At 40.7% G+C, this 21,327-nt stretch overlaps 1 protein-coding gene across 3 annotated transcripts in view; it reads right to left on the bottom strand.

Annotated features, from left to right (window-relative positions):
* Window positions 1–21,327, bottom strand: part of PTN (pleiotrophin) — a 78,684-nt gene that overhangs the window by 20,127 nt on the left and 37,230 nt on the right. For 2 of the 3 annotated variants that reach the window (XM_065681482.1, XM_065681472.1), the window contains 3 exons: window positions 2,991–3,100; window positions 1,153–1,326; window positions 802–963 (listed from right to left, as the gene is read on the bottom strand). In XM_065681482.1, the coding sequence (XP_065537554.1) occupies window positions 802–963; window positions 1,153–1,326; window positions 2,991–3,099 (445 nt within the window). In that variant the 5' untranslated portion in view covers window position 3,100. The remainder of the gene's footprint in view (window positions 1–801; window positions 964–1,152; window positions 1,327–2,990; window positions 3,101–21,327) is intronic. The other variant, XM_065681489.1, reaches the window with a different exon arrangement.

Below are 21,327 nucleotides of genomic sequence, written 5' to 3'. Positions count from 1 at the left end.
ACATTTATTTTTATAATTATCCTAGTATTCAGACGCTCTAATGTTTTAAACCTAGATGGTTTTAAGCAAACAAATGCCAGGGTAGCATAGCTTGCGTAATCCACTTAAAACACATTACTTCTGTGTTTCAAACAAGATCTCACAGTTTTAGCTCCCACTATAAATCATCCTACACACATAACACCTGCTACTCCAACAAGAGAGTATATTAAAAGGCTTTAATGATTAGAAAGAAAATAAGTTTGTCTGAGGAACACCTGGAAACACAAATGCAGAGCATATGCCTTTCTGTGTACTAAGAATTACACTATCACTTGCACTTGAACAATAATACTCTCCTTCCTGCTGTCTTTGAATAAAGAATATACAACCCCAAGGGTGCAGAACATCCATGTATTTCAGCATTATTTGATAGAAAACAAAACTTTTATAAAAGGTGTCTTTATCAAGAGACATTTTTGCATGCTATTACTGGTCTGTTCCCATCAACAGCAGAGTTATGAAATGCATCTGTACTCTAGAATTCTAGTCACATCAGGAAACTGATCGTAGTAGAAGTGGTCTAATGTTAAAATCAGAGCTCTTTATCTTCAGCTTACCTCTTGTGTGAGACTGCCCTGACCATACAACTCAGGAATATTGTCTGCCTGACCACTGAGACATAGAAGCAAGTGCAGAACTAAGACAAGGCCATGAAAATACAATCTTCTGTACTACTGAGTTCCCACTGAAGCATGTGGGACATTACAAATCCAGTGATTTGAATGAACTAGTGTGCAGCCTTCAGCAAATGGAATTTACCTTGAGGTTTGGGTTTGGTAAGCTTCCCACAGGGCTTTGAGATTGTGACAGTCTTCTGGCAGTCAGCATTATGAAGGGCTCTCTTTAAGTTCCCAGTTCTAGTCTTCAAGGCAGTATTCAGGTCACATTCTCCCCAGGCCTGGAACTGGTATTTGCACTCTGCTGCAGTGAGTAAATAAATGGCAATTTTTAAACCAAAATGACTGAGTGTGAACACAAGAATGCTATGAATCTAACAGAGTATCACAGTTAGTTTTTGTAGACAAAAGGATCATGCTAAGCAGAAAATACAGGCTTCCTGCTCCATATTTGAGTAAACATGAAAGCAAATCCCTTGAGAGCAATGCTTACCTCCAAATTGCTTCTTCCAGTTGCAGGGGATCTTACACTTCTGAGTCTTGGTGGTTTGTTTGCACTCAGCTCCAGTGCGAGTGCCCTCACGGGTCCCCAGGCCACAGTCACCATTGGTGGGCACACAGACACTCCACTGCCATTCCCCACAGTCAGACTTCTTCGACTTTTTCTCTGGATGAAGACAAGGAACCAAACCCAAGCAAGAGAAATGGTTAGTACCCAGCAGCCTATGGAGAAGCTCCCTAAACTTCATTAAACAGGCACATCACCTGAAAAGGTGAATGAGGAAGACATTTGTAAAACAACTGCTTCAAAGGCAAAAGTTCTGGCATCCTTTTCACAGTTCTGCAGACAGGTCAGCCTCTCTGACTCCAAAGTAGGGTGGATCATTCAAATTCAGTCCCACTACCATGTCTACTAGTCCACTTAGATATTCCCAAGTGGATTCTCATCTTCACAGCGGGGAATCACCTAGAAACTCTCAGGGATCACTAACCAAAACATACAGCGCTCATGCAGAAAGGACACTCCTCTGCCTCCAGTAGCTGATGGCAGCCAAATATTTTCAGTTCCAACTGAAGCACTACACATTATACAGGTTAGAAATCATAATCATAGAATGGTTTGGGTTGGAAGGAACCTTAAAGCTCATCCAGTTCCAACCCCTCTGCCACAGGCAGGGACACCTTCCACTAGAACAGGTTGCTCAAAGCCCTGTCCAACCAGGTCTTGAACACTGCCAGGGATGGCGCACCCACAGCTTCTCTGGGCAGCCTGTGACAATGCTTCACCACCCTCACCCTCAAATGTATGTGTTGATGTTGTGTATCAGAGGATTCAAGCACCTCCAGGGAACAGCTGCGAGACACAAACTTTTCACTCGGTATGCCATGCCACATTCTATGGCACAATATGACCAAAACAAGGTGAAGAAAAATCTACACGGAGAGGTGTACTCAAAATGCTGTTAACACATGTGCTCAGGGACAAAAGTAAGGGTCATAGTTTCATTTAAATCCTTAAACCCAAGTCTGATAAGACAGCGATGTTATCAAACCCAAGTGTTCATCCCAAAACATCACAAGTAGCTTTAAATAACCTTATATAATTTTTTTTCCTTCTAACCCTGTATATTTACATTCACATTTTCTCATATTTCCATATAGCCACAAAGGCTATAAACACCTTTGTAATCAGAACACAAATTCAGGTAGACTCACATGTCATTTTAACTGGTGTGCAAGTGGCCTGTAAATCATAAGACCTTAAGAAAACCACCAAAAGATGCGTTCCTTAAAAAATGTCACAACTGGGTTGCATAGATATGAATTTTCCACCGCAGGCCTGTCTCCCCTATAATGAGGTGTGAGTTCATCACCAGCAGAAAGCAATTACCACTGGATGTCTGGCTGTCTTTACGCAGCAGCGAGTTAGTTCAGTTCTTTGTGGGAGGATTTCCACGTCACACAGCATTGGCCTAGCATTGTCAGATACAACACGGAACAAGCAACTTGGTAACTACTCTTACATCACTCCTATTTGGTTCTCCCTAAATCAAGAATGAACCTATTCCCAGAGCAAATACTAAGCTGCCTTGCAACATCTACTCTGTGGTAAAATAAGACTACAAGGCTGTCAAGCTGCTAGCTTTCATGGCAACTACTTTCCATTTTCATACTTAACGGAGAATAACATGTCACAGCCACAAAGCCCTACCCTGTATGTCAAAATGTTAACAAACAACCTGAATTTCATAACAAAACCAGAAGCATTTGACATTCTCCCACATGTGTAATCTATCATGGGGATTAACTCTGAATTACACTGGACCTTACCTGGTTTCTCTTTTTTGCCAGCCTCTGTGGTACTCACAGCTGCCAGAATAAAAACAAGTGCCAGGAGGGCAGCTGTGAACATTCGACGTTGCTGTTGTTGCTGTTGCATTCTGGGGATTAACAAGAAAAAAAAGATAAAAGGGTTGGTCAGAATGTAAAATGTGGGACCCCATCTAATATGTTGCTACAGCATTTCGGGGAAGCTCTGCTTCAGGCCAGTAAGAAACAAGCAGTTAGAACATAATTAGCCATTGGCAGAATGGATATCTTTATTCCAGAGAGAATACAGATATTTTTACCAATTCTTTTCCAGCCCGTGTACCAAATCCTTGGCCTACATCATTGCTGTTATGGATGAGTATTGCCACAGGAAGTTCAGTAATTATTGCTCATCTCTAGAAACCTGTCAGAGAATCAAGGCTCCTGATGGTCCTGGAGTTCCACTCTTCTTTCTTGACCTCTGACTGACATATTGTGTAAAACTAAATATATCATATACTTTGTGTTTCAGCATACCCATTCATATGAAGCAGGGAACGCTACACTTGCAAGAGAGCAAGTTCTCACTAGGCTTACTTGACATCTGAAAAGGGCTTATTTCATGAAAACTTATATAGGTAATATGTGATGTATTACCTTAATTGTCATCGGCATCTTGCTACTAACCTTTCCCTCCAATTAGTGTCTCTTCCTGATATAAATTAAGCTAATTGCTTGAAATGCAAAATGGGCACAGAGATAGGACTTGCACACATAGCTAGAAGCTATCCATAAGATCCTAATGAACCCAAAATCTGGATTTGGGATTCAAATATTTAAAATATAAATATAAATTTAAAAAGTTTAAAAAAATTAGAAACATTTGCTTGGTGGTGAAATATCATTCACTAGCCAATCACCAAAAGTCATTCACAGCTAGCTGATTTCAATGGCTTACATAGAACCATAGAATAGTTAGGGTTGGAAAGGACCTTAAGATCATCCAGTTCCAACCCCCTGCCATGAGCAGGGACACCTCACATTAAACCATGCCATCCAAGGCTTCGTCCAACCTGGCCTTGAACACCACCAGGGACGGAGCACTCACAACCTCCCTGGGCAACCCATTCCAGTGCCTCACCACCCTTACAGTAAAGAATTTCTTCCTTACATCTGATCTAAACTTCCCCTGTTTAAGTTTTAACCCCTTACCCCTTATCCTATCATTACAGTCCCTAGTGAAGAGTCCCTCTTCCACTTTGTTATAATTTGCATTGTTTCATTCTGGCATTGTTTGTCAGAAAACAGGGCCATAACAAATACACATGTCAAAAATAAGCAAGCTTCCCATTTCTCAGAGCCACTTCTCTAGCAGGCAGCCAGGAACCAAGACAGTGGACTCCAGATTTCTCAGACTGAAGGTTTCTCCAGCCTCTTTTTTTTTTTAACCAGGGCCCATTACATTCATGCTGCATCAGCTTTCCAGGGAAGTGTCAACAGCACTAGCCACTAAGACGGCTTTAATAACTTAACTAGACCAATGTTACTAAGAGTTTAAGATGCAACCTGATCTCATTTTGCTTAGTACAGCAACCTTAGGGGAGAAATAATTCTCAACATGAGTGAAGAACAAAATGTATTTGAAATTTAATTTGGCACTCCTCAGTATTCCCTGCTGGCAACCTCTTCCTCAAAAGCAACATAACTGTAATTGACATGGAAAACAGGAGAGGAATCCCAAACCCAGAAACTTTTAAGCATCCAGCTTTAATACAGTGGTAGAAGCCAGAGGAGAAAACCTAATGGCTTTGTTGAAGTAAAGTTCATGTGAAGACTGCAAGAGAACTGGCATTCAAATGTCTGAAAGAACTGTCATTACCACCCATTTGCTTATTTCAAAAGAAAGTACCATTTCCCATCATGAAGAAAGGACCACCAGTGTTTCCCATGAACTCAGAGCCTGGAGCTAGAGGGCACATGAGTTGTGTGTGAGCTTGGGTTTGATTTTTTCCTTTCTTCTGGTACATTTTTCCACTTAGAACTTCTTGTGTTTTACAGAAAATTAATCACATAAATAAGTAATAACAATAAAAAATAATCTGCCTTTTTATTCAGCTTACTTCAAACTGGTCTTTCATAATTAAACACAGTTGGAATACTTATAAGACACTCAACTTTTTCTCTCAGCCCCTCTCCCTTGGAGAAACCTCACCACTTGTAGCACTGCACCTCACATCCCATTTTCACTGCAATTTATCAATTTATCTTCTCACTTCCTCTCTTCCAAATGATTCACAATAATCCCTCGTTGGAGAAGGGAGTTAAGCACTTGTACAGAAACACATATGGAAGGAAAAATACTTCCATAAACTCCAGAAACCATCCCAGCATGCTGCCTGGGGGTGTCAGAAGCTGAAACAAGGCAGCACCGGAGGGTTTGCTGTACAGCATGTTGCTGCACACAAGAGATGCCTGCAGTGGACTTGGGACTCCCTCCTTCATCCTTGCTGCCCACCCTAAGGACCTGGGATGTAGTCACAGGTACCCCACAGTCTGCTAGCAGTCACTGGGAGCCATGCGTAACTGTTTCTAGGGAAGCAGCCTTATATTAAGTTGACAGAGACTCTAATTCAAATCTGATTGACACTATTTTCAGCAAATCATTGGGGGTTGGAGTCTGAAATGATCCAGAAGCCCTATAAACAAAACCCCATGGAACCTTAATATAGCATGTTTTCCTAAGACTCAAAGCCTCCCTACAGCCGAAACACTTGCTGAGTTGTCCAAAGCAAACACTAAACCTGCACACAGTGAAAGAGAGAGATCCCTCTGGCAAAGAGAGCTTCCTGAAGTGCTTTTGCTATTAATTACCAACAAGTGAAAAGCCATGTTGTACAGACAGAGGCCTTCCTTCACATTACACCTACACCTCGAGTCTCATGTAACCGGTATGACTACAGAAAATTGCCTGATTGCTTTGTACATGATAGATCAGCAAGGGCAGGTGCTCCCACAAAAATACAAATGGCTTACATATAGTACCCATTAGATTTCAGGTATTTTTTCAGAAGGACAGAAAATCCCACCTATCGGTAATCATTCAAATTCAATCTTCAATTTTCCCTGAAAATACTTCAGATGGCCATTAAAACATTGGATTGAGAGAAAAACATGTCAGGCTGTTTTTGAAAATAATATATTATCCTGAAAATAACTTTGTGGGATTTTGGTTTATTTTTTCAAGTATTTCACAATAGGCAAAATGGACTCCTCGATACATTGATTTTCATAATGAGCCTTCTATCTACACCAACAGTAATAAGTTATCGCAGTTAAATCATGTGTCCTGAAGGGAAACTATTTCTACAGTCCTGTATGTGCCTTCTCCCAGCAAAATGAGGCACAGGAATTCCTTCTGTCTTACAGTTCATTTCACAGTCAATCACTATTTGGGAGTAGAAAATGAAAGAGAAACTGAAAAAAAGGGAAGGCAGTCAGAAAATTAATTAGTTCATCAACCATCCACGTATAGATTCAGCTGCAGTTCTGACTCTCAGAAAGAGTCAGGCAGAAGACGCTATGGCTGCAGTTTAAAGGACCACCTGAGCAGAGGCGGACCCTCCCACTGCAAACCCCTAGTATCCCCCTGACCTGACAGAACCACTCCCATCTCTTCTGAACCTGATTCACTAAATCATTTGCTGTGATGAGTACAGTCCAAATGACAAAGTTTACCAACTACTTCAGGAAGTATCTATCCTATGGTCTGCACACACCAATCCCAGATCTAGAGGCCCAAAACAGTACCTACGTAGTACCTACATAGTAGTGGCAGGCACACTTCCATTTGGGCCTAGAAATGGTACAAACACTTTCATGCAGTGCCAGGATTTGTCTAACAGCCCAAGAAAAAGTTTACTCCTTCCAGCCCAAGACCCTGCAAATGCAGCTTGCTGATTTCATACCCAAGTTGGCAGCCCAAGGCAGCTCAGGTGTTTTCATCTTTAGAGCTCTGGATCTCAGTTACTGCAAGCCAAACTTGCTGGAACAACTCTGTTGGCACTTGTGCAATTAACTCATACACAGGTTCTCCATTTCTCACATCTGAACATGTCTTTTATGAACACAAGCATCCAGAACAAACAAGACAATTTCAGATGAAGCTCGATTGGTGAGCAAATGTTTATTTTTCCTAGCCTTACTGAAGCTAGCATATGTAGCACATCCTAGGATCACATATGCCTTTTGCAGGTGGCTTTTTTGCCATTAATAACTATTACTCATAAGACCTTCCCTTCATCTGCTTCCCTTCAAAGCAACTGGCAAAGTCCCAGATTATAAAAGCAAGTATTTTATTATTAGTGCATATGAGTGTAAACTCCCACTCTGAACTATCAGGTTTTCTCACATGATTTAACCTGTCCGTATCCTCCAGTTCTTCCAGTACAATATGCCAAACATCAACTGTGTTGATAATGCTGCTACCCTGCATGTATGCATTGCCGTTGCTAATGACAGGCTGTGTAGTGAGTCTGTAAGGCCTCCGGAATGAGGCTTGTCAGGGTTTGCTCTGTCTGAGCTTTCCTTGGCCTGTCAGCAGCCTCAAATATTCTAATTGGCCGGCTAGCTGTGCCTAATTTGATTTACCTTTCTTTGGCATTGTATGGAGCCACCTGGGTTTTATGACTGTTATATTAACGTGCTATAGAGAAATACAGGACTGGTATCTTAGCAAAGGCCTTGGGAAGTGGTGACATAGGATGCAGTATAGACAAGTAAAGGTAGGAGAGATATGAGATGGGGCACAGGCTTGACAGTGAATACCCCCCCAGCTATAAGCAACTTGCCGATGGCCAGCTGAAGAAATTAAGACCTGGAGCTAAGGATACAGGAGTAAGAAAGAGAACACAGGAGTAAGGAAGAGAACACAGAAGTGGTTTCCACCATACTTAAAAGGTGCCATATAAGTTTGGATATAACATGGAGCTGCAGACTAATGAAGAAAGAGAAATGCATAAAAGCAGGTCAGCAAACAAAAAACACAACCACAAGTTGATCCTAAAATGAGGAAGAAGAAACCATCAACATGAACATCCTCCTGGCTGAGGATCCCAGATGATGACAAGTCACCATAACCATACCCACAACCACCACCATACTGAAACCATCAACCTTAGGGCCAAGAAGAGCTGGGAAAGGGTCAGCATAACATTAGAAAAAGTAGTTTAACATAAGTGTATGTATAAGAATTTTAACTGTAATAGTAGTATTAACATCTGCATAAATATATTTTTTTTTCTGCAATAACTACATCCACGCTAATAATGATTTTTGGATTAGACTTAAGATTTCAGTTCACTAACAATAATTTTTTTCCTTTATACAAATATACATAAAAGGTCTGTTTCCTCTTTGCCAATAAACAATATTTTGAGCATAACTATGACTCTCTACTTAGTCTTTTAGTACACTATCATTTTCATCCCATGATCATGAATACATAAAATGTATCCCAAATGCAGACAAAAAATTCCTACAGCCCATTATATATCTTCACAACACTGCTCCTTACCCATTTTAGAACTAACTTTTTCATTAATCCTTGTTTTTCCTGCTTGAATGAATAATTTTTCATGAAGTCCCACAACAAATACTTTAATAAATTACAGTTTGATTAGTCCCAGATTAGTCTCATCTACAAAATCAGTTTTTAAATGAGGTAGTTCGGGATATCAGTCTCCTTTCAGTAAACACATGCTGTGTTTAATGAAACTTAACATTTACCTCTGCTTCTTAAATTATTCTCTTATTCAAATTTTGTTCTATTTTGCAGTCCATTGAGGGCAGATTAGCATGTCTGCAGTTGCTGGATCTATATCTTTCCCCCGTTTAAAGAAAAATATTATATTTATATAATGTATATTTGCTACGCACCAGTCATACAACAGCATGTTTTAACCGTCTCCATGAATCTGAAATGTCAAGTGCCATTTTTACAGTACTCTGACATGAAAACACACAGTCCTCTCTGTAACAGAGAAGTTAAGAGCATTTGGCTTTTAGGAGTCTGACCTCCGTAACAGTTGCATAAACTCCTGCTTCTCCAGGTGAATCTCTCTCATTCACCATATGGTTCATCCTTATGTCCTACCTGTCCTAGTCAGACCTTTGTGAACTGTAATCTTCCAACTGTGTGCTCCCTCTTCCCTCACACACACACACACACACACACACTTATTTGAGTCTTTCTTTGAGGACTAAAGGAAAAAAAAAAACAACTAAAAAAATATCAAGCAACCAATCAATCAAAATAAACCCCACCCAGCTAGATTTGCTTTTGATTTCCTTCAAAAGATTAGGTTTTGGTGAGTTTTAGCAATCCGAATTTAGAGAACTTCTAGACTTCCAAGACACTACTTTCTTGTATAATGAGTACCATTTTCTGAAATTTGTGAAAGCTCCTGGTATTACTTTAGTGGGTTGATCCCCTGTTAGATTTGGAATTCCTCTGTACAGGCTTTTTTACCCACTCTTTTTCCCTGAGGAAACAAATTTAATTTGAGATTTGAAACAATGAGATTTGAAACAACCCTGTATTAAATATCTTTCATTGGTCTGATACACATCAGCGATTTCCTTAACTTCTTTAAAATCAACTATTAAAATTGAAGACCTTAATTAAATTTACATTCATGCATGTTGCTCAGTTGCTAGCTGGGATTACATCACAACAATGATCCCATGTAATATAAACTAAATCAGCTTGCTCACACTTGATATAAGTGGTTATTTTTAAGGATGAGCTTTAAGGGTGAGCTGTAAGGTTATACTGAATTGAATTCTAAAATAGCATCAACTTTTTATAGTCCTGTGGTAGGTAGTGAAGAGATCTTCTTATTACATTTTCCTCATACATAACATCATTGGGCCTTCTAACCCAACTCTAAGTTGACACAAAGCCAGTAGATTATTTTTCCATACTCCTCTGAAGTAGTTGAGTCATATGAATCCTATCTTACACACATAAGAAGCTCTTATCTATTTACAGTGTATCATTAATTTCCATTACAGCTCTATGACTTTTACTGTGGTTTCTATCTTTTCTGGACTTTCAAGTCCTGCCTACCCGTCATGATTTCCATTACAATCTATGTGTGGGCTAACCCAATAATATAATTTTGCAAGTACTACACCTCTTTCCAGATTCTCCTATTCATTGCCCAGTTCACCTACATCTGATACTTCTCTCTGATCTCACTCAAATGTCTTCCAGGTACCAATTTTTCATAAACTGCTTTCCACTGACTACTGCAGTTTTCAACAGTTATAATTCCGTTCTTTGTCTTGGATACCCTGCAACTCTAGTGTTGTTTCTCTACCTAATGACAAATCTTTATTCACCTTGTTTTTCCTTTCCATTAAAAGTAGACATAGAATCATAGAATCACAGAATCATAGAATAGTTAGGGTTGAAAAGGACCTTAAGATCATCTAGTTCCAACCCCCCTGCCATGGGCAGGGACACCTCACACTACACCATGTCACCCAAGACTCTGTCCAACCTGGCCTTGAACACTGCCAGGGATGGAGCATTCACAGACATCACATGCATTTCTCTGTATGCTTCCTTATGGGTAAAGATCCCCAAACTCTCCTCACAACACAAAGCCTTGAGCCAGCTTGCTGAATTTCATCACTTAGTTGCACTTCCATGGACTAAAGAAATGTTGTATTCATTCCAAACAGAACTAGTACTATAGACTTAGTAGTCTAAGCCTAAAAATGAAAGATTTAAGGAAAGAACCTTTAATTATAACAACTTGCTCAACCAAATGACACTATCTCTGTCTGAAAACTATGCCTAATCTAATTTCTAACAATGGTCATGTTTCAGAATGATTCTATTAAAGAAAACCACTAGAATAACAATCAAACACCAAGTTTTCTTCTATAGTCAAACTAAGTAATGAAATGATATTTTACTCTTTGGGTGCTAAGGGTTGAGAGGGTTGGTCAGTGTATCAAAAAAACCCCAAACATATTAACTCAGAGACCTACAGCTACTGCAAGCCTGCCCAAAGCAAAATCTGTGTGCTCATTTCCCTTACTCCTTTGACATTCCTGTTTGTGTTTGGAATTCTCTTGTGGTATAGTAATGAAATTTTCGGAACTGTGTCAACACCACTAAACAGTGGACACCAGTGTTCTGAGTCTGTGCACTAACCATAGAATCATAGAATCACAGAATCATAGAATAGTTAGGGTTGGAAAAGACCTTAAGATCATTTAGTACCAACCCCCCTGCCATGGGCAGGGACACCTCACACTAAACCATCCCACACAAGGCTTCATCCAGCCTGGGCCTTGAACACTGCCAGGGATGGAGCATTCACAAACTCCCTGGGCAACCCATTCCAGTGCCTCACCACCCTAACAGTAAAGAACTTCCTCCTTATATCCAATCTAAACTTCCCCTGTTTAAGTTTTAACCCATTACCCCTTGTCCTGTCACTACAGTCCCCGATGAAGAGTCCCTCCCCAGCATCCCTATAGGCCCCCTTCAGATACTGGAAGGCTGCTATGAGGTCCCCACGCAGCCTTCTCTTCTCCAGGCTGAACAGCCCCAACTTCCTCGGCCTGTCTTCATACGGGAGGTGCTCCAGTCCCCTGATCATCCTCGTGCCCCTCCTCTGGACTTGTTCCAGCAGTTCCATGTCCTTTTTATGTTGAGGACACCAGAACTGCACACAATACTCCAGGTGAGGTCTCACAAGAGCAGAGTAGAGGGGCAGGATCACCTCCTTCGACCTGCTGGTCATGCTCCTTTTGATGCAGCCCAGGATACGGTTGGCTTTCTGGGCTACAGGCGCACACTGAAGCCGGCTCATGTTCATTTTCTCATCGACCAGAACACCCAAGTCCTTCTCTGCAGGGCCGCTCTGAATCTCTTCTTTGCCCAAGCTGTAGCTGTGCCTGGGATTGCTCCAACACCGGTGTAGGACCTTGCCCTCGTCATGGTTGAACTTCATAGGGCTAGCATCAGCCCACCTCACAAGCATGTCGAGGTCCTTCTGGATGGCATCCCTTCCCTCCAGCGTATCAACCAAACCACACAGCTTGGTGTCATCGGCAAACTTGCTGAGGGCGCACCCAATCCCGCTGTCCATGTCAGTGACACAGATATTAAACAATAATAAGTTAGTTCAAAGCCATGTAGGAAACCCCAAACCCGACTGAAAAAAAGCTCCCTGCATTTTGGCCACAGGAGGAAGGCTGGGTAGCAGGCAGATATCTTGGCACCAGCCTCCAGGCCGCCATTCCAACACGCACAACAAAGTGCAGCTGGCAGGTTGCTCTGTCTGGCGAAATGACAGAGAATCAGGGAGCTTCAACTAACAGGTGCTTCTCGGCTTTTCTTTTTCCCATTCTCTCCTTTGCTTCATTTTGTAAGGGAGACAGAAGCTACTCCAGCAATGGATGCAGCTCCAGCAATGCCCTCCCTCCATGCAAGGGAGGGGAAGCTGTCAAGCAGCACCTGGTAGGGAAGAGGCAAATGCTTCTAAGGTGAGCTGGTACTGGAAGGAATTAGGTAAGCAGCAGTTTATTCAGCATTATAATGGCAAATTTAAAAATCAAATAAAAATCCAAATTGAATATAGCTATCTATAACTGTTGCCGCAGATCAGCCAGGGAAAAGGGAGAAAATTCTAGAAGACTGGAATTATATTTGGCAAACTCTATTTTTTTAAACCAGCATTTCTGCCCAGCTACAGCACAGGGCACCTGTACAAGCCAGCATCAAACAGCTAAAAACGAAAGATATCACAGCATGACCCTTCTGATAAGCCCAAGTCAAGCACTTCAGTTCAAACATTGCAGTGTGCAGCTCAGGGACTACATTTTTCAATATGTAATCAACTTTATGTTCTCTTCTAAACATGAGCATCATTAAGGGCTAGAAAAATGAGCACCAAGGGCAGCAATTCTGTTATGCCAATGCCATTAAAAAAAAAAAACAGGCAAAAAAAAAAAGCAGAGAACCAAGAGTTGCATGACTGAAAAAAATATTCAAACATAAACAAAAAGTAAAAAACAATGATCAATTAACATGCCCCATATAGCTTTGTGCAAGTAAATAAGCTAAAGTAATTAGTTAAGTTGTGGATAACAGTCCCCCTAGGTTTTGATATTTGCATAGTTGATTGCATGTTTGTCTCTCACATCAGGCTAAGGCAAACACACACGCTGTGGCTATTTCATATTTCTAGCTCCCCAGATATAAATTAATCATTCAAGTTGATAACAGATACCCCATGGTACACGAATTCTGCCTTTTAGTGCTGAGCAGAATTTAGATTGACTCAAGACTCCAAAAAACAGTCAGTCCAAACAAAAACAACCCGAATATTTATTTCATTTTTTCCAAAAGTTTTGCCAAAACTGAAAAGTTTCATGGGAGAACATCACTTTCCACAAGATGCCAAGTTTCTGAAAACATTTTTATGAATTAAAATAATTTTATTTTTGTTCTTACAAGCTCGCTAATATCAAACTGAATTTCTTCCCATTTAAAATACAATTTTACACAAGCTACACAAAGGATCCAACTGCTTCTCATAGGCAGACTCTCCAAATACTTGGCAACATAACATCAGACCTAGAAACTAGAACTTCTATTTGGACTTCTCATTAGTCAGCTAGCCAGGAGAATGTAATTCCTTCACTGCAAGTTTTAAGCAAAATTTTGCCAACTCGGGACACTATAAGCCTTCATCTGATCACAGAAGAAGAAATCAGTATAAAAGAGGTCTTTTGGAGGGGTGAAAGTTTGGTATTCATGCAGTAGTTTGTGAACAAAAATACTTTCCTCTTCAGAGGAAAAGTGTAGTAACTGGGAATGCAGTGCTAAACAAACACAACAGGCAGTACGGATGGTTAAAAGGCCAGGAAACTAAAAATCTAATAAGAGATGGCCAAACCTCCCAAAGGGGACTAAAAATTTTATGCTTCTCTCTTTCCAAATTTCCAGCACAAGATTTTACAAAAGTGCTTTTATTTTCAGAAAGCCCAGGGAACTCACCTAATATTTTTAAAACTTTGTAACAAAAGAAAAAAAAAACCACCTAAAAACCTAAAACTCTTATCGTAAAATGTTAAGAAATTAACCATGTCAATAAAAGGGTGAAAAAACCATGCTGTTCTTTTGAGAGAAGCATTGAAATTATTAAGGGTAAAGGGTGTGGTTGCTATTTTCTCTGTTGGTCACTCTCCAGTGTATAGATAATTTTCTTAGCCCTGGTCTTCAAACCTTCTCTTCGCAACTACATCATTGAAATGAACATCACTGTTGAAATCCATTTTCTCTCATTCTCTGAGCTCTTATTTTTCTCTCATCCATAATACACACATTTTCTTCCTCTCTTTTGCTCATGGTGGGTCTGAGCAAGTCAGGGTTCTCAAGAGATAACTAATACTGTCTTCTGCAGCTGCCTCATCTATTAACCTTCCCCTCCCACTGTTCTAGCTGAGAGGCTGAGAAAATAAAACAAATAAAAAAAAATCAAACCAACTGATATTTCAGTTCATTCTTTTGTACTACCACATCCTAACTGAAAAAAACATTTTAAGCCACTTCTGCTACTGTGATTCACACACCCCCCCTTCCGCTCTTCCCACAATAATCACAGCTGCTGTGTCACTATCAACAGTCACACTGGGTTTCTTTACACTTTCATTTCTCTAAGACTAAAGATGAGATTAAACAGCCTTGGATCTGATCACCGAGAAGACCACAGGAGACTCACCTCCATTCTCTCCAATTATTTTTGTTTCAGCGACAGCGAGGCCAAGCCATTGACTCAACTCTCCCATGCATCATCTGCACCAATGTGTATCTCCTGGAGAATACATGTGTTGTGGTGATGAGCTTCCCCAGCCACAACTACTGAAGTATTCTCCCTCTATTCTCTACCAACTCTGCTCTTCCAATGTGCAAAATAAATACTTGATAACTTAATAAATTACTTGATAACGCCAGAGGGACCAAATATACCTATCTAGGGGAAAACAAGTTCTTATTACAGCTATTTTTTTTTCTGCCTTTTTCCCCACCCTTGGCTAGCATCTTTGCTTTACCTAATGATCTCCTGGTTGCCTGAGATTGTTAAAACACAAGTATTTTTTCATGGTTTTGCAATGCTTCTGACAGATGACCAGATCCTTACTACTCAGCCAGCTACCACGGACACTACAGGACCAGAAAAAGACAAATAAACACTGTAATACAGAGTCTTCTGGTATAAGGAATACATCTGACACCTACTTGGCTAGCTAATGTGTTTTCATCTACCAGAGATTAATTTGGGTACCTTCTGAAAATGTTAGAGTTAAGCTGTGGCATTTTCCCTATCCTCTTGCTAAGCAGAGGACAGAAAAGAACCTCTCATTGTCCCTGTCTGGACAAGAGAAAGTTTTTCTCACAATTGTAAATTCATTAATTGAAACAGAATAAATTTATGAAGCCCCATTTTCTTGACTTCAGCAGTAGTAACAATGTCCTATGGGTATTACAGTCAGGAAAAAAAAAAGGGGCAAACAATAAATATAGCTATTTTTGTAATCAGGTCCACAGCCAAACATTATTACTATTACAAGAACAAAAACTGTACAGATACACACTGATGTCACCACAGCCCAGCAGTGATCCCATAATTGTGAACGCATTATGATTTGGGAGCTGTTTAAGCTGTGACATGATTTTCATAATGAACAGCTGTACCGTGGAAGCCAGACAGATGCCTCCACTGTATTTTAATTTTCTTTTTCCCCCTCTGCTCCAATGAGGACATTTTCAGCTCAATGGCAATAGGCAAATTGCAGCATCTGTCACTATCCTTACTTCTCCATCTATGAAATAGGGATAATAGCCCTTGACTCCTTCAAAGGAACACTGAGAAACCCATAATAAAAATTATTACATAAAGGGGGGGATAATTTTACTATCCAGCATCAGCTGCAGCTTGCTTTACTTTCCTGGATCTCATGCCTCCATGATTCCAGGCTTTGAGCAGGGTGGCCAGACTCCCCCAGGCAGAGAGCAGCTGCAACACTGTGTATCCCCTAGCAGCTCAGCATGTTGTTGACAGAAAATTGCAAGACACAGTATAACCCCTTTACCTTTGATGACTACCTTTCCTTGAAAGTAATAAAAATTTGTCAAATACTTGAGTTTTGATTTGCCTGAGCTGACTATCAGGCTGGAGACCTTTTTTTCCTTTTAGCCTCCAATCAGACTCTTGGAAATACTCTATATTCCTAAAGAAAATAGCCCACTTTATGTCCTTTACTAATTATGACTCCCTGACTCCTTTGACATCTGTCTATTCAGACAGCACTCCAAAATATACAGTGTAGTCAGAAACCTATTTAAGCTGAAAGTGCATGACCTCCCACCTATACCCTTCAGTTATCTTTTTGAGGGACTGCATTTTTTTTTTCCTAAAGAAATTATCTCCTCATTTCAAATGAGAAATCCCAGGACACTGGGACAGTTCTGCAAAAAATGAAGAGGAAAAAACAAACTTGACGTGCAAATGAAATTTTTGTTTCAACCATGTTGTAGCACGAGGCAAGAATGTGCTTTTAAATCGTTCTCCAAAAGCAGTTAAAGAGCAGAAGACAGCAGTTGTGTAGCATGTTATCACCTCTTTGCCAATCAGAAAGCAAATGGCATGTCCAAGGCCCACATGCTCTCCTCCAGTATGATACCCGCCAGCAAAGAAAGAGAAAAGTCCAGACCTCATCTTCTTCAATTGATATTAACAGAATCATAGAATCACTTGGATTGGAAAAAACCCTTAAGACTATTAAGCACAACCGTTAACCTTGCATTGCCAAGTCCATCATTAATCACACCCCTAAGCACTACATCTACACATCTTTTGTATACCTCTAAGGATGGTGACTCCACCATTTCCCTGGGCAGCTTGTTCCAGTGCTTAACAACCCTTTTGGTGAAGAAATTGCTTCCAATATCCCATCTAAACCTCCCCTGACACAACTTGAGGCCACTTCCTCTCTTCCTATCACTTGTTACTTGAAGAAGAGACCAACACTTACCTTGCTGCAACCTCCTCCCAGGTACTTCACAGCCTTTCCTACATGCTAGAGCTTCAAGAACAGCCACTCTTATTGCAGTGCAATTTAAAAATCACTTAGGAAGGAGCCTACCTTGAATTCACAAAAGGACATTCACCATCTACTCACCGTGACATTTAATGGTAGCAAACTATGAGTTGGGATGCAGTGGCACTCCCTTTTCAGGTATAGAAGCCTGACCAATGTCCACTATGACCATATTAGTGCTAGCAATGAGCATCACCTTTCAACAGCTATGGTGAAGTGCTGTCAGGTACTGACAGCGAACAGCTGCATTCTGCGACAGCACCCCAAAGTGGTGCCTCCATCCTTAGGAGATTATCCTAGAAACAAGCAAGGGGAAGAGAGGAAAGAGCAATCACCTTCACTTGGCAGAACAGAAACTGAGGTTTAGCAATAATAAAAAAGTGTGTGACAGAGAGAAATTTTTTCAGATTAAACAGTCTTGCACCTTAACTAAAAAAATATCCTAGACAGATAATCCCACTTTCAGTTTTGGCCAGGAAGACAAAGGTGCCTCTGCTCCAGTTGTTTAATTGCCGTAACTTTCATAATTCAGTCTAAGGTAAAGCACATGATCGGCTATTGTAGCTGCATCATTTGATGCAGATGGCAGACAAAGTAATTGTACAGTGTGAAATATATAAGAGGTGAGACTTTGGAATAGCCTTTTTGGCTTAGACTGTTGAGCTCTTCTGCTATATTCCATAAAATCTTTCCATTTTAGAAGTCAATGCAAATCTACAGGTCACACATGAAAAGTTTTCCTAAGAATTCTCTTTCCAAACCACAATGGCTAAAGGGATTTTTTTCTTTTTTTTCCCCCAATAAAGTCCAGAATCTGCACAGACTTGTGTGACAAGAGTCATACTAATGACATACAGTATCATCACAGTACCACAGAATAAATCAATGGATGCCAGAAAGACAAGACAGCATTTAGGAAGAAATAAGTTGGCATTTATAACCTCCAAAGGAAGGCCACAGCCCTGGAGGAAGTTGAACTACTGCTGGAAGGCAGGTTTTATTCAAGTTGTGTTCTTATTAACATATAAATAAGGTGATTTTTAAAAGCTATATCTGTGCCACATATCCAAACATAATAATAGCTCAGATTTGGTTGATTGTTTCCAGGCAATATGCTTTTCTACTTCTTTCCAAACCAGACTGCTTTTCAGTTTTGGAGCTTATAACACAGCAACCAGGCTTTTGCTGAAGCTCTTTGAGAACCATCCTGTTGGGACTTTGAACAGTCAGTTAGTCATACAAACTTCGTGCTAATTCAGAAATTAAAAGAATAATAAAAATAATTTATGGTTATGCTTTTATGGTGGAATTTGGTATTGATTTCAAAACAAAAATTTAAAGCTTGGAAGATTTGTCTTCAGATCCTGTCAGTGATTGATAGCTGAGGTTTTGATTACTGTTTCCTACCTCTCAAGAGAACATTTACCTACAGCTCAGAGATTTCTTAGGCGGGCATCTCTATCGCTCATACAGAGAATTTGTCCCACATTACAGTTATTCCTAATGGTCTCAAAGGCATTTTCCTGGAAGGTAGGGTTATCACTAGTGAATATTTCAGTACTTTGCATCATATGATTAGCTTCCACAGGAGATGTAGAGAAACTACCACTATTGAGTACCTTGTAGGACAGTACTTACAGCATTCAGATACATGTGTGAGGTGAGTACATGTGATATGTGAATATGTGAGAAAAACTTTTCCAGTCCAACAGAGAGGGATGTGAATCAGGACTCCCTCACTAAAAATCCTACCCAAAAGACTACTAGATAAGGGCAAGGCAGTACCATAGAGCAGCCTCACTGCTCTCTTCTCCCTCGCATGAGCAGCAGTTACTCCACAAACTTTCACACTTAACCTACAGTTACACATAGCTACATCTCATAACTGTGTTTCTCGGTGAATAAAATATTTGCTTACTGTGATTCAACAGAATTTTCTTGAGAACATGTCTCTCAGCAAATTTGCAAGACAGTCCTCTTTTTTTCACGTGTGAAAGAAGCTGCTCCTAAGCGCTTCAACCACCATAAAGGCAGGAGTTTTAGAACAAAGTTCCAAATTTATATGTTCCCTGATCCCAGTGAGAGAACTCCAGTGCAAACACGTTTTTCAGACCATATTCCTAAAGTTGAAACCCAGGTGGTCTCTTTAGAGTTTGCTGTTGAGTGGATCATCTAGGGATCACACTGTTTACACCATTTGGATTTATGTTTTGTTCCCCCTTCCTCATGCAAACTGCCATTTCTCCTTCTCCCATTCTTCTGCATTGCTATTACGTGCGGAAATTCAGTACTGTATTCCCCCATATGAAGAAACTGGCAGGGAAAGAGAGCATGCTCTTGGCAGAAGTTTATCCTGGGATTATGCTAACAAACAATCATTTTCTGGTTACCACAAGCATCCCATTATTTCAGTTTGGCCATTCAGTCCACTCCAGTTCAGCCCTGTTAGTGCTTCCTTAATAAATCCTTAGTATCAGGGGCTTAGGCCTCAGTTGTTTGAATTACTGCTCAGCTGGGATTTGGTATTCAGAGACTCAGTCCAAATGTCCTTTAAAAAATATATAATTAAAACACCCTACCACGGAGCAGATACAATGGAATTTTGTTGGCTGCAAGTTATATTTGCACTCTTAAAATCTTAAGAAAAGTTGGATTTTGAGGCTTGTTTTATAAACAACACTTGGAGGCTTTGGTTCTCCCTAGAAGAGAAATGTGACAGCAATCTTTTGCTTTCGTTCTTCTTTGTATGTATATGCCTGTTGTTTACAGTACAAAGAGATTTCACTTTCACATCCATTTTTAATCACCTACTTTGGGTGCTAGATTTGAGAGGGGAACCTTAAAACCCAAAAGCACTTTGAAGCTCCCACTGGGGGAGGTACCGATCAGTGACAGTGCCTGAGACAGCTCCTCCACCCCTAGCACAGCTGACTTGGTGCATACAGAGGAAGCAGCTCAAACCACTTATCTGTACAGCATGGGCTTTACAGCTTTGATCCAGGAACCTCCATTCCCCTAAAAAGCAGCAGGCAGTCTATATCACTGAGGGCACCAAACACACGCGCACACACACACAGAATTAGCAAGTTGACCAGCTCCAGACCTTGAACTTTAAGCAACGAACGTCAACTTCATTTGTTCACAGATCAATTAAGAAAAAGAGTTTGCCCAGAGGTTAGTTGTAAAGCCTGGACTGTTAGGTTTCCAACTGAAAAAGCTCACAGCCACCTCCCTCATGTACCCCACTGTCATAACCCCCTTAAAATTTAACTTGTTCTTTATAAGAAAGGTGCAAAACCACAGAAATTTATTGGCTGGATGTTTTTATGTAGTGCCTGTGCAGGGCAGGAGTAGTAGCATGCATAACTCAGTCACAGCATGGATGGCATCTGTCTGCTGTTCTGCAGCAAGTTCTTTTCACACAAGTCAGATTCTGCTGTAGTTACAGTGGCAGCCTCTAGAAACCGACATTTAGATGCAAAAAGCTGTATCTCCCATGGATCAAATTAGCAAGGATTAACACTATGTTTATATTCCTTCCCTTCCAATACAACATCCATCAATATCATACCATTCTTACTGTCCTAGAGACATGCATCAATGAAACACATTCTCATCCACTCCACCCTCTTCTGTCCCTTGCTCTCTGCAATTGTAATCAGATATGTTGATGAGAAACTTAACATGATTCAGCTTCAGTGTGCGCTCGCAGCCCAGAAAGCCAACCGTATCCTTGGGCTGCATCAAAAGGAGCGTGACCAGCAGGTTGAAGGAGGTGATCCTGCCCCTCTACTCTGCTCTTGTGAGACCTCGCCTGGAGTATTGTGTACAGTTCTGGTGTCCTCAACATAAAAAGGACATGGAACTGCTGGAACAAGTCCAGAGGAGGGCCACGAGGATGATCAGGGGACTGGAGCACCTCCCGTATGAAGATAGGCTGAGAAAGTTGGGGCTGTTCAGCCTGGAGAAAAGAAGGCTGCGTGGAGACCTCATAGCAGCCTTCCAGTATCTGAAGGGGGCCTATAAGGATACTGAAGAGAGGGACTGTTCATCAGGGACTGTAGTGATAAGACAAGGGGTAATGGGTTAAAACTTTAACGGGGGAATTTTAGATTGGATATAAGGAGGAAGTTCTTTACTGTAAGGGTGGTGAGGCACTGGAATGGGTTGCCCA

Source organism: Lathamus discolor, chromosome 1 (assembly GCF_037157495.1).
Source record: "Lathamus discolor isolate bLatDis1 chromosome 1, bLatDis1.hap1, whole genome shotgun sequence".
NCBI classification, from domain to species: Eukaryota; Metazoa; Chordata; class Aves; order Psittaciformes; family Psittacidae; genus Lathamus; species Lathamus discolor.
This window is presented reverse-complemented; position numbering and strand designations above follow the sequence as displayed.